Source organism: Aethalodelphis obliquidens, unplaced genomic scaffold, assembly GCF_003676395.1.
Source record: "Aethalodelphis obliquidens isolate GAN/ISIS:26980383/991018 unplaced genomic scaffold, ASM367639v1 scaffold8, whole genome shotgun sequence".
NCBI classification, from domain to species: domain Eukaryota; kingdom Metazoa; phylum Chordata; class Mammalia; order Artiodactyla; family Delphinidae; genus Aethalodelphis; species Aethalodelphis obliquidens.
In genome coordinates, this window is record NW_020837952.1 from 42409747 (window position 1) to 42423903 (window position 14157).

General features: G+C 43.7%; 1 protein-coding gene across 28 annotated transcripts in view; it reads right to left on the bottom strand.

The window, feature by feature from the left end:
* Nucleotides 1-14157, bottom strand: part of ANKS1B (ankyrin repeat and sterile alpha motif domain containing 1B) — a 1179755-nt gene that overhangs the window by 33960 nt on the left and 1131638 nt on the right. For all 28 annotated transcript variants that reach the window (XM_027107282.1, XM_027107272.1, XM_027107271.1 and 25 more), the window contains one exon: nt 9777-9914. In XM_027107282.1, the coding sequence (XP_026963083.1) occupies nt 9777-9914 (138 nt within the window). The remainder of the gene's footprint in view (nt 1-9776; nt 9915-14157) is intronic.

Below are 14157 nucleotides of genomic sequence, written 5' to 3' on the forward strand. Positions count from 1 at the left end.
ATATATATATATATATATATATATATATATATATAACTGAATCACTTTGCTGTACACCGGAAACTGTAAATCAACTATGCTTCAATTAAAAAAAAAAAGTTCTTTCAGAATCACTCTCACTGAAGTTTTGTCTTCTGAGAGGATGGGGTATCCTCACCCAAGAAATATCAAGCATGTAATGACTGTGTTTTCCTACTTGCCTTGACCTTCAGGAAGCTCAGAGCTAAATCTGTGGCTCAGTTCTTGTAACAATGTAGAATTCTGTGGTCGGCATGTTGATGTTAAAACTTTCCCCTGGGTCTTGATCTTCTTTTTAGTGTGTATTTTCCCTACTTCAGATCCACGTGTATCTATATTTTCAGATTTAACATACCTATTCATGTAGGCTGCCTTAAGTCCTTTATGGAAGGAGGTATAGTATAAATGGTGGTTGTTTGCTCACTTAAACATTTATTCGACAGCTTATTTTGTTTAACCCCTTACTGAAAAAATGGCTGACAAGGTACATCAGACACGAGTCTCACATCATCTGGTTAAAGTGACAAAGGCGGAAGTGTGCTGAGGAGAGAGGGGACAGCACAGGGAGAGTGGCCGTGCCGGCTTAGGCTGGGAGGCTGCTGTTTACAAGTGGACCATTCTGATCTGCCTGCAGGTACTTTCCATTAGCATTAAAAAAAACAAAAAACCAAAAACACACCACATTTTAGTGACTAAAATTGAAGGAACAAATAATTGTGTTCCATAGTCTCAGAATGCTACAGGACCTGAATATTCTTTGGCTCCCGGGGGCCGGCAGAAGCAATTCCTGAGGTCGGCAGAGGCTATCCGCACCTGAAGAGGGTGCAAACAGACATTCAAGGAAAAAAGGGCTGTATCCGTGCAAAGAAGCCCGGGGTGTTAAGAGGATCCTCAGAGGTCTACTACACCAGTGTCAGGGAGTAAAGACCATGCCTGGATCACCTGCATGGGCTAAGTCTGCCCTGGGCTGCCTGCCTCTGTACCTATCATTGCCACTGAGGAGATGACACTAAAAGGGGTTTGGTCCTGGTGACCTTTAGGTCCCTCTCCACTGGGAGCTCCAGGGTTCTCTGATTAGACGCTGTTGTCTGTCTTTTACCCAACCAACAACAGCTTCAGTTTAGAGGTGTATGTATAGCTGATGCCATGTTAAATAGTAGCACATTCTCCAAAGCCTGGACTGCAGGTCTCAACAATCCACCAGCCAGTGCACAGAAGTGCAGTGACCACGGGGCTGGCTTTCACCACAGGGGATGTCCCCACAGCAACGCTCACCCCAAAACTATTCTAAATGGCCAAGTATTTTGTCTATTATTAAATGGCTTTCATTCTTAACAATATGCCCGTTCCCCACCTCTCCCTTTGCCTGGTGAGTTACTGCTCAACCTTGAAGATTCACCTGGGGTATTACGTCTTCCAGGAGCCTGCTCTGAATCCCCTTCCCCGACACCCCAGGCTGTGCCAGGTGCCCCTGCTCAGATGGGCACAGCTCCACTGACTGTAAAGCATTTATTAGGATTTTCTCTTTATAGATCCAAATGCCCCAGCCGGCTGAGCTCCTTGAGGGCTCTCCTCTCATTTGACTGCATCTCTAGGGCTTAGGACGTAGCAGGTGTGCAATAAATGTTGGAGGAACTGAAAAAAGGACGCTGCCCGGTAGGTTCCTAAGATAAGAGGACTTGCACCTCAAGGGTAAGATACGGGTGCCTGTGGATGGCCACAGCGGATTCTTCCCTTCTATTTTCTCTCCACAGGTAGATCCTGTGAATAAATGCTGAACCAGTGCAGGGCACGCCCTTTGGGCCTAAAGATAAAGCATTTTCAATACTGGTCTATGGTGGGGCCTCCAGAAAGAAGCCACATTTCTCCTCTGGCTGTATTTTGCTTGTACATCTTGTTTTTTAAGAGCCAGGGTAGGTTTCATCTACAACTTGCTTCATCCACGTCTTGAGGCAAAAATAACTGAGAATATTCTGGCCATATTCACAGAATTCATTGACATTCCTTAGCTCTACCTACTTAGTTCTCTCAAGTACAAGTCAGTGATTAAGTCTTGATTATATTTATAGAAACACATACTGCCCAATCACAGGTCTTCAGCATTTAGAAATAAGTATCAGGCATTCTGCTAAGATGCCTATCTAGCCCAGGGCTGACACAGCAACTGGATAAAATGCAGATAGTTTCTTTAGGGCTAACTCCAGCTAACTAAAAGAATAATGAAATTAATATTTCTCTCTAAATATAACGGGGGTACATGGAGAAATTTTTGAAAATACATAAAGAAGAAAATTAAAAATCACCTGCAAAATTCTACTGCTGGGGTATAGCCACTGCTACATTTTGGTTTCTTTTCCTTTTACATTTGTATATATGCACAAATACTTTTATAAGCTATATGAATATTTATGTGAATTTAAAAACAAAATTAGAATGATATTTACACGCAGTTTCATGAGTCACTTTTTCACGCAACATTAAATCATGAATGGTTTTTGCATGCCATTACATGGTCTTCAAAAACCAGATTTTTAAAGGTGGCAGAGCATTCCACTGCATCTGCTAAGGTTTCACGTCATGCCTCACCCCAAGTACATGAGTGTCATCAGCTCAGTGAAAGACCAAGAAAGGCTTTCTTATAAAGTTACAGGTTCTCTGTAGCAATCATGTACTCACGCCCGGTGGTCGCCTGTCCACATGGAACCACAGCCTACGGTGGCTGGACAGCAGACCTCTCACACCCATGCTGGAGGGGCTGGCCTGCCAGGGCAGAAGGGGAACACGATCCGTCTTTGTCCTGTTACTTGGCAGGGACTTGGGGAAAGGGTGTGCAGAAGAGAGATTTGCTGGATTTCAACTCCTCGCCACTCTTCAGAAGTACAAGCTCCTAGTGGAAGCTACAGTAAACCCTTCGCCAACTTGTGATACCTCCAAAGGGGCATTCATCACATTCAAGACGCTTCTTACCTACCAAGTTTTAATGCTTGTTGAAAGTCTTTCTCAAATGGACAAGACAGTTGATAAAGATGACTTTTTCTCTGCTTATGGCAGACGACTGCCTAATGCCTCACCTCATCTTTCCAAAGTGCATTAATGAATTGTCAGGCCTCCAAGATGCCCACATGTTCATACAAACCCAACGTTCAGCTTCCAGCCCCTGTGTCCCTCTCCTCTGGGAGCCCTCACCCTGCTGGGGCCAGCAAAACTGCAGGAGAGCACAGACAGGATTTTACTGCAACCATTCGTTACGTCCTTGATTCTCCCTCTGAACTCAGACATCCTGGAGAGCAGTGCGGTGTGCCTGACTCACGGCAGGCACTCAGTAAATGTAGAAATATATTTTATGCAGACTTGGACTTTTCATCTCAGGTGTGGGATACTGCCGCATCAAATGTACGTTGTAAACCGAAAACTGGGACATAAATCCTCACACAGGTCTGACGGGAAACAGAACCAGCCCCGTAACTGCTGGTGCTGCTCTCCTGCCCTTAGAAGCTGAGACTGACGGAACGTGTGCTAGACACGGACGTGTGTCATCTCACCGAATCCTTACAGTAACCCTAGGCAGCGGGTACTGCTGTTATCTCTATTTTATAGATGAGGAGACTGAGGATTACAGGCATTCTTGCCCAAACTATGAAACTAAGAGATGCTGACCTGGGATTCAAAACCAGGCTGATTCTAAAGGCGTCACCCCTAGACATGACATTTGATTTCCAGTTCTTTGGGAGGGGGCTATAACGAATACATGTACGAACGCTGCAAAACCACCTGTGAAGAAAATCAGAATGACTACTTTCTTCCTAACTTCATAGAAAATGGGATTGATTTAAAGCTCTGATAACATCCATCCCCCTCAACCCTCAAAAAAATAGGGATGAGAGGAAAAAAGAGTGACAATTATTCTCTTAATATTCACCCACCTTTGGCTTTATGGCTTAGTTAATTCTCAACAGTTTATGCCAACGGAGAGGAGGTATGGATAAATGTAACCCAGCAGCAGTATTAATCTATTTTTTTTTTTGGGCGGGGGAGGAGGTGGTATATAACGGCCACAGGACTGGGAGTGCTGCCGTGTTTTTTTTTGTTTGTTTTTTTTAATTTATTTGGCTGCACTGGGTCTTAGTTGCAGCATGCGGGATCTAGTTCCCAGACCAAGGATCGAACCCAGGCTCCCTGAATTGGGAGCGCAGAGTCTTAACCACTGGACCACCAGCAAAGTGCCATTTTTATTCCGTCACTCCTGCCACTGACTTGATGAGTTTCAGCTGCTGCAAGGGGCCAGGGAAAGGCTTCTACTTAAGTGTAGGTTGCTACTTTGTAAGTGGGAGACTAGCCAGGGAGTGTGACAGTCCCATGTTAAGGGCTCTATGCACTTCAGCATTTTCTTACATTGCCATTTATTTTCATAGTATCATAGTCCAACAGGTTGAGGGCCATTTTCAGTTGGAGAAAAGGAGAAACAGAATGAAAGAGACCACCTAGTTCCACGTACAGTATTAATTTCATTGTCAGAGGTCAACTAACATCAATGATAACGGAAGTTCTTTTGCACTTGTAAATTCCCACTCTGTGGGACAATCTCTGCAACATAAGCCATAAGTACTTTCCATTCGGAACCCTATGCTACTCCACGAAAAGAATCTCCGAGTTTAAGAAAGGGAGAAATGGGTGAAAGTGGTCAAAAGGCACAAACTTCCAGTTATAAGACAAATAAGTCCTAGGAATGCAATGTACAGCATGGTGACTATAGTGAACAGTACCGTACAGGCGTACCTCGTTTTATTGCACTTTGAAGATATTGCTATTTTAAAAAATTGAAGGCTTGTGGCCCCCTGCATTGAGCAAGTCTACTGGCTCCAGCTTTCTGACAGCATTTACTCATTTTGTGTTTCTGTGTCCCATTTTGGTAATTCTGGCAAGATTTCAAACTTTTTCATTATGATTATATTCCTTATGGTGAACTGTGATCAGACCTTTGATGTTACCATTACAAAAAGATTATGCCTCGCTGAAGGCTCAGATGATGGTTAGCATTTTTTAGCAAAAAAGCATTTTTAAATTAAGGCATGTACATTGTTTTTTTAGACATGATGGTATTGCACACATAACAGGCTACAGTGCAGTGTACACATACTTTTTATATGCACTGGGAAACCAAAAAATTCATGTGACTTGCTTTATTGTGATATTCGATTCATTGCAGTAGTCTGGAACAGAACCTGCAGTATCTTTCAGGTATGCCTGTATTGTACATTTGAAAGTTGCTGACGGAGTAGATCTTAAAGTTCTTATCACACACACACACAAAATGTGTAACTGTGTGAGGTGATGGATGCTAACTTATTGTGCTGATCATTTTGCAGCAATACATATATCAAATCCTTATGCTGTACATCTAAAATGAATACAGTGTTATATGTCAATTTTATCTCAATAAAACGGGAGAAAATTAAAGGGCTCCGGAATCTCACTTTCATTAGACTGATTATGACAGAGTGGTCGACTCTGGTGTTCTTCCCCTGCGCTTAGGTTTGCTGGTCCCTAGCGATGGAAACGACTATAAAATGCTGTCCCCCTGCGGACCATGGTTTCCTGCATTTTGTCATCTCTGTTTCTCCAGTTTAGATCCTTTCACGGCCCACATTCAGGCAAGAAGGCACAGGAAAGAGGGAGCCTCGTCTCCCCCACGCACCGCCCACCGGCATCAAGACTTTGACATTCTCTACACATTCCACAACCAGTCTAAGCCGTACACACTGAAGATGACAGGATTTGGGAGGTGCAAGTAAGAGAAAAATGAGCATGGTTAAAATTATCAAAGACTGCAAACATGTTCTTTATAGAGAAGTGAGAATTAGCCAGGGTTTAGCGGCAGTCATGGCTTTTAATGCTATTTAAACAAAATAAACCTTTCGTATTTTAGAACTAGGGAATGAGGTCCCTCCCAGATTTTTAAAATAAATCTGACAGTCTCGCAGAGAATGCATCAAAATCTTTCTAATCTACCTATCTCCATTCTATGTCCTAGAAATCTAGACGGAGTGAATAATACATAGAAGATGAGAGTTGCCAAATGATCTAGGTTGTATCGATCTCTTTCCTACGGTGGCCTTTTAAGGATGATCACTGCAGCCTTGGGATCTGGTGGCCGCTGAAATACTCATTCTCCCTCTTGTCATCTCAGCAGCATGGATTTCCCCTTCATTCATTTGAGATAAGAGTGGAGAAGAGAAAAGCTGAATCCGTTGTTTTAAGCCTGACAACTCCTGGTCTTGTAACACATTCTTTTTTCCTACACGGTCCTACTCTCTTCCCCCAAGTTTTCACTGCCTGGAAGGTGGAGGTCGGGCAGCCTCTTGTTCTGTAGTGGATGAGATGTGTCCCACTGGGGAGGTGACTAGAAATCAGCTGCCACCATAGTGAGTCTAGAATGCAGAGTAGGTCTGGAGCGCGCCGGTAGGTACATACTGGCTTTTCTTGGGAACCCTAATTCCCTTTCTGCTCTAGTCTTTTAAAATTTTCATCTACCTGTCATTAAAAACTGAAAATATCACAAGCTGAATTTAGCATAGATTCTAAGTCATGGAAACAAGCTTAGAGAAGATAAAGCGTAACATTTCCCGAAGTGTGTTCTGCAGAACACCACCTCCGTGAGAAGCTCTCCCCAAAAGAGGCTACCACGGCCAAATGAACTTGGGAAACCAGGTTCACTCCACCCTCTCCCGGTGTCTGAGCCTATGAAGGGCTCCGCAAGGTCCGAGAGTCAAGGAACTATGTTAAATTCACATGCTCATATTAGTAGGGGGGCTTGGGCCTCCCTTCCACGACCGCAGGATTTCTATGGGAAAATTCTCTGAATTTCAAATCCAACTCTCCGTAAACTGGAAGCCTTCTAGACATCATTGGGTTTTCTTGGTGGTAAGAAATATTCATAAAAACTTCCTGTGACCCATAAAAGATCTACAAGGTCAAAGTAGCAATAACTGCAATTAAAAATGTGCATGTACTCATACACATCAGCTGAAAGACTAAATGGATACTTAAGGTATTCTTTTCTTTTGCCATTTGGGCAGCCTGGGGGACTGGTTCATACCAAAAGAATTTTAAGGCTTCGAGACTGGACTGAATATTGAACTGCCCTACATAAAGATACAAAATCCACGCTCAAAGAGGTTTTTTTTTAGTGCAAGCAAAGCTTGGTGCATCTCAAAATTGCTTGAAGGCCCACGTTAAGGCTGGTGGCCTTTGTTACTATTTTTGAAGTTAAACAAACTGTTCACCTAGAGAGGATTAAAATGGTGGATTTGTGATGTAAGATGAAAATCCTCTGGAGCTGAAACCGGACTCCTAACCTAGTGAATGTCTACGTTAAATCAAACATCTGGATGAAAGAACAAAAGGTGAAGCAATTCTCCGCTTGTTTTCCAAATGTATCAGGAACATCATGTTGATCTTAAAACTAAACAGTTGACTATTTTCCCCCCACATTTCACTTCTGTATTCTGGCGTCGCATATACACACGCTTGAAAAACTCAAGAGGCCAGATGGCCCATGGGCATCATTTTTAGCTTCAATAGAGAACAATGTTTTGGATACCCTTATGAAGGCAAATTATATATTACTCTAAAACCAATTTAGAAAGAAATGCTGCAATACCCAAGGGCAGGGTGGAATTCATCCTGACAATACTGGAATACTAATGTTGACATTCAATGAAAACACAATATAGATGCAATATACCAATAGAAGGCCTACAGAATCTATGCTTTCTTTCTATTGTTTCTACTTTATTTATTTTTTCTTCTATTTTTTTCAATTCTTTCACAAGGGCAGTGGGAAAACTTCGGACCATAAGTACTAGAAAATCTATCTTATGTCTTTTAGCAGAAAAAGTCCAGGCTGTGAACTGTGAGGTCAGCAGGCAAGGAGAGAGAAGAGGTGGTGCGGGGGAAGCAAACCCTGAACATGCATTATTTATGAACGCTCTACATACGTTCCTTCATTCCAATCCCAAAGAAAACCTGTAAGGTACAATCCCTGTGCCTGTTTTATAGACAAAGGAAATCAGGACTCAGAAAAGTCCTGCAACTCGTCTAAGACCAGGGAGCAGGCAGCGAGTTGGGATGTGAACTCTGAGCAGCCTGTTCTTTCTATGACACCAAGGCAAATCCCAGAGAAAGGTGTATCATGCAAACCAAAATGTATGTGGATAGAATGGAATTTCGCTGTTTTAAGAAACAATTGCGGGACTTCCCTGGTGGTGCAGTGGTTGGGACTCCGAGCTCGCAATGCAGGGGGCCCAAGTTTGATCCCTGGTCAGGGAACTAGATCCCACATGCATGCTGCAACTAAGAAGCCTGCATGCCACAACTAAGGAGCCCACCTGCCACAACTAAGACCTGGTGCAACCAAATAAATAAATATATTTTTAAAAATGCTTAAAAAAAGAAACAATTGCATTTCACAAGAATGGCAAGTTATGTCTAAGGCACCAGAAACCTAAATGCTGACATGGTTTTAATCAACACTGTTGATCCCATGCAAACAAACGCATCCAGAGCTATCTAGAGCAGCCTTTGAGGGTTTGGCTTTGCAGTCCTTACTGTTAACACAGACCACCTGTATATTATTCTCCTCATGCCTCTCAAAATAGAAAAAAAAAATTAAAGGCACACAGCATTCTTTCCTGTTTTCAATCTTCACAACTTGAAAGGGATGGGCCACACGCAGCCTGATACAACGTTCTGGGCATGAGCCTAACATCCCTTAGGATGGGGTAAATTCTGGGTTACTGTGGTCCTTGGTCCATGGGAGTTTGTCAGAACTAAAAATGATTGCTTCAAGCAGTCTTACCCATGACATTGAACTGCGGGCTGGCCTCTCGAGAATCTATTATACTGCAATTTCTGTGTAATTCTTTAAACATGTGTATTTCAAAACTTGAGCAGAGCAGAACTGTCATATTAAAGTGACATTTTAGAATTCTTCTGATTACAAATTATTTCATGGTTGTACCTGTCTCTGTTCTGTCTGCTTCAAATTTAGAATGCCCAATGTACTAAAATAGAGTTATCCTCGAGCAATTTGTACCATCCTGAAGGTACAAGAAGGAATACTTGTTATTTTCTAGAATTGCTTCCATTTTCCAAGTTTGCAATATATGGGCTAGTTTTTAGACTTAATGACAAACAGGACTATAGGTGTGTAACACCATAAGGACGTCATTACAAGACTAACTTCTGAATACGGGCCATATTCAAATGAACCAAACCTTGCTGTTCCCAATTATTATTTATAAATGTCTAATTTAACTACTATTCAATATAGAAAACCACAAATATTGTATGAAGCACTGAATTTATTTTTCCTCCAAACAAACCTAGACTATCATGCCCTACTACTTAGAAATGGCTACCAAAGAAACCAGCAGACATAGCAAAGGAACAGAAAGGCTGGAAGACATTTACTATATTTTGGTACCAGAGAAAGAAAGGAACTCGTCTGATATGAAAAGTGAGGTTAGTAACTGAGCAATGACATTTCAGATACTGGATAGAAGTGGAGTTCTAAATTTAATGAATGAACGAAAATACAGAAAAAACTCAGAAAAGCTGAGTCTGCAAAATACCTTACGCCAGGTATACCTTAAAACTTGGTAAACAAGCCAAGCACCTAAATTGCAAGCTGGGCTTTCAATAACGTCCAGGTATATTCAGGGAAATATTTAGTTTGTCCAAAGAGGGTAGCTACTCACCACATCGAAGGCAGTAAACACGTGACAGTAGTGGTGATTGGACTTCAAATCTTTTGTGATATAAGCGAATGTTGAGAGGTCTTCTGGGTCCTGGGCAGCACAGGAGATATTACGAATTTCATGTTCGGCAATTATGTTCTGGAAGAAATGACACAAACGACCGTTGTTTTCCTCTGCAAACCAGCATATTTTAGAACCAAGGCAAATGATCTGGGAAGCAGTTGCTTTCCCTCGTCCTAGAATGTTCTAGAGCAGCAACATTCAAAGTGATTCAACACACTATCTGTGGGCAAAGGTACACCAGGTCTGGAAGGAATGCTTTCGTTTAATTAAAAACAACCTAAAATAGTCCTGTCCTGGAGCAGCAGTTCTCACATGGTGCTGTGTGCAGAAGCAGTCTGGGTGGCAGACACTTTAAAAAAATAGTAACTACTAAGCATTTCACTGTTTCCATTTTCCATGTAGAGTCAGCGCCGCCTCCTGCTAACTCTGTCTGGAAAGGATCACCTGCCATGTTGTTCTGCCTGCCGGGAGGCTGATCCCTCACCATCTTTTACCTGTTGTCTTGTGCCTGGCCCCTAGCTCCTCAGAGCCAAGGCAGGTAGGCGAGGGCGCGTCAAGGCGCTCTCTCATGAAGACTCCGTGGAGACTAAGGTGTAAGGGTGGGATGAGGGAAACACCACGCTGCATGCTAGATGCAGCGCCCCGTGGATGACAACGCTTTGCTAACTATACCCGCTGTGTATCATCATGAGTGGTGCTGTGGTTATCCTCATCATCAGCTCACAGGTGGCGAAACCAGTACTCAAGACAGTGTAAGTTATGCAGGGCAGGTAGTGGAACTGGGCCTGATGTTGCAATACCTCTCAGCCCCACCTCTCTCTCACTGGTTGAACATAATTTCATTTTTTCTCTCGGCTAGCACTTTTTCAAGCCATCTCCCTGCCAGCCCCCTCATCCCAACTTGCCTCTAAGAATAATCGGTGGGAGGTAACTGAGGAAAGGTTTAAGTACCATTATCCCGAAGCACAGAATAACCAAGGAGCATCACCTGGGCTGCAAACCCAGCCAGAAACTTCTTTTGATACACTGATGTATTTCAGAAGCAAAAGATTTCACATAATCATGCAAACATTTCTTAACCTTACAATATCCCATTTATGTTTGTGCAGTTGTCATAGATCTAAAACCCTCAATGCTTTAGTTACCCTAATTACTTTGTAACTGCACAGTCTTAAATAACCTGAGCGAATGTAATGCTCCGTGTATACCCATCAATGCCTAAAATTGCTTACAAAACGCCGTTTCCTGCCAGCGCCCCTGGCAAGTACTTCACGCCCCTCACTCTACTGAGCTACGTGGTTGGTAAGCAATTACAGAATTAACACATAAAAGAAAATTAAATTAAGACGTTCTTCACAGTGACCCTGTATGTTGACGCTACATGCAGCGCTGTCAGAAATAACTCAAATTGAAATCAGAATCCCATAAACAAGTAACATCCTATCGCAAGACAGAGTTTCAAAATAGAAGGTGCCGATCCTCTTCTGGCATCCAGATAGCATTTCTCCAAGGAGAAAACTAAATTAGGAGCTCGGTGAGTCTTAAATTTAAAATTAATGAGCTCTGCGTGGTCTTTATAGGTATGTTAGCAGGTGCTGAGAGCCTCCGCCATCATTTTAATTGGGGGCTGCTATTACTTCGGGAAGCCTGTGGATTTGGTCTCACCTATCCAGGATCCACTATTACTGAAAATAGAGCATTGGCTCCAAATTTTAACTAAATTGGCATTTTGTGTTCTTGAGACTTTCTTTTTTACTAGCATAAGGTTGATCAGCTTCTCGGGAAAGTGTTAACAGTGAAGTGCCCTGTGATTTTCATTGCACTGAATTCCCTGAATCTTGCCAATTCACAAGATGTCACTCCTGACAATTTTCAGTGGTGTGTGACAGCACTGTGGCCCAGGGAAAAATTGTTAAGTAGGCAAAGTGTATCTTTGGAGATCTCTCTTAATTATGAACCGCATGTTTGCATCCTCCCCAAGTTTGTATCTTGAAATTCTAGCCCCCCAGTGTGATGCTGCTTGGAGGTGGGCCTTTAGGATGTGATTAGGTCATGAGGGTGGAGCTCTTGTGAATGCTATTAGTGCCTTTACAAGACAAGGCAAGAGAGCTAGCTGGCTCTCTCTGCCGTGTGAGAACACAGCAGAAAGACGGCCACTTATGAAGCAGGGAATGGGGGCTCTCATCAGACACTGAATCTGCTGGTGACTTCATCTTGGACTTTCCAGCCTCCAAAACTGTGAGAAATAAATATTCATGGTTTAAGCAACCCAGTCTATGGTAATTTACTATAGTGCTAAGACATTTCTCCTCTTTCTGGGTCCTCCCTCCCAATTTTCTGGAAACCGGCCCCCTCTTCTCTAATCTCCAGGAGCCCAGGGCTGTCTTTTAAACTCCGAGGCCTGCCCTCCTCTGTGTTGCTCCATGTCCCCAAATCAGCCTCCTCTCCCACTGCTGAAACTTTAATTCCTCTGTTCCCATGGTCTAAACTAGAGGAAAGGCAAGCTAATACAGACATTCTACAATCAGTTAAGAATAACTCACGTTATTGGCACTCAGTCATCCTAATTGGCACTTTAAAAATTTGCTTTTAAATGAATTCATAGCAATGGACTGTGTAGGGAGGTATTTTGAACAGAACTTCCTAATATATCCGTGGTGCTAGAATGTGGTGAGGACCTGGGATCTCACTACTGATGTAACTGAGCAGCGGCCTTCTCAGGACATACCCCTCCCTCATGTCCTCTGCTGCACCTCCTCTCAGAAGTACCCAGATAATAGTATCTCATGCATATTCCCTGAGTTTTTCAGAGGCTCAAAACCACCACAAAAAGGAAGAAATTAACTACTGATGATCATGAGCACGTAGCCCCCAGACCTTCCAGTGCCTAAGGATTGATCACCATCAACCAATCAGAAAACTGTGCATGAGCTGATCACATACCCTGGGACGCCCCTCCCTTACCTGGCCTTTAAAAATGTTTTGCTGAAACCCTTTGAGGAGCTTGGAGATTTGGGGGGCATGTGCCACCCGTTCCCCTTGCTTGGCCCTGCAATAAACCTTTCTCTGCTCCGAACTCTGACCTTCGGTTTGCTTAGCCTCACTGTGCATGGGGCACACAAATGTGCATTAGGCAACACTGAGACACTGCCATCAGTCTGCACTGCCCACCTCTGCAGAGCAGTGAGGCTAGTTCTCCATGTGTACGACGATTCCAAGACTAAGGATACTACAGCTGGAGACAGGATGGAGACTGCACAGTTTCCTCCTTGGAGAAGTCAAGGAAGGATACATTCTTTCCACCCTGTCATTAGTGGCTCCTCCATACATTAAAAGCTGACATCATCATGAGGTACAGGTGATGTTCCTCAGTTTACAGTGGACGCCTTTATGCAGCTGAGCCTCCACATGTAAGCACCTTCTAAGGAGACGAGGGCTTTAAAAAGGCTCAAGCCAGGACTGGGGTCACCCTGTCACTTCTTTGGCTAGAAAATGTGGCAGCTCAGTACCCTTCAGCAGGGAGTGGTTCTTTTTCTTGTCTGTTGCCTTTCATCATGTAGAGAAATAGCTAAAGAGGTATCTGGCTGGTGGGTGTAGAAGAGACTTGTTTGGTTCAGCCAATTAACAGAGACGGTCTCAGAAGGGGGTGTGATAACGAAGTGATGGGCCTAGAAACTGGCCTCTCCCTGCTTCCCTCACTCCTGACTACGACAGGTAGGGCCCTTCTCTGAGTCTCCTCCACAGGCCAGGCCTTTTATGAGGGAGACAATGCAGCACCCGTCCAGAGAGCACCCCACATAGAGGCAGCAGCCTGGTCGGGGGCTACCTGGAGGAGACCTGCAGAGAGGGTGGTGCAGATGAGGACAGCACACACTCTTAACTTGACTCTGAGCTTTTTAGAAACATGTGCTATAAAAAACAACTGGCACTTGTTTAGGCAAAAGTTCCAAGTTAATCTGTGCCTAAAAAAATAGCATAAGCCCTGTTTGAAGCTGACATTCAAAACAAACTGGGCTTCCCTGGTGGCGCAGTGGTTTAGAATCCACCTGCCAATGCAGGGGACACGGGTCGAGCCCTGGTCCGGGAAGATCCCACATGCTGTGGAGCAACTAAGCCCGTGCACCACAACTACTGAGCCTGCGCTCTAGAGCCCACGAGCCACAACTGCTGAGCCCATGTGCCACAACTGCTGAAGCCCGAGTGCCTAGAGCCCATGCTCCACAACAAGAGAAGCCACCGCAATGAGAAGCCCGCGCACCGCAATGAAGAGTAGCCCCCGTTCGCCACAACTAGACAAAGCCCACGCACAACAATGAAG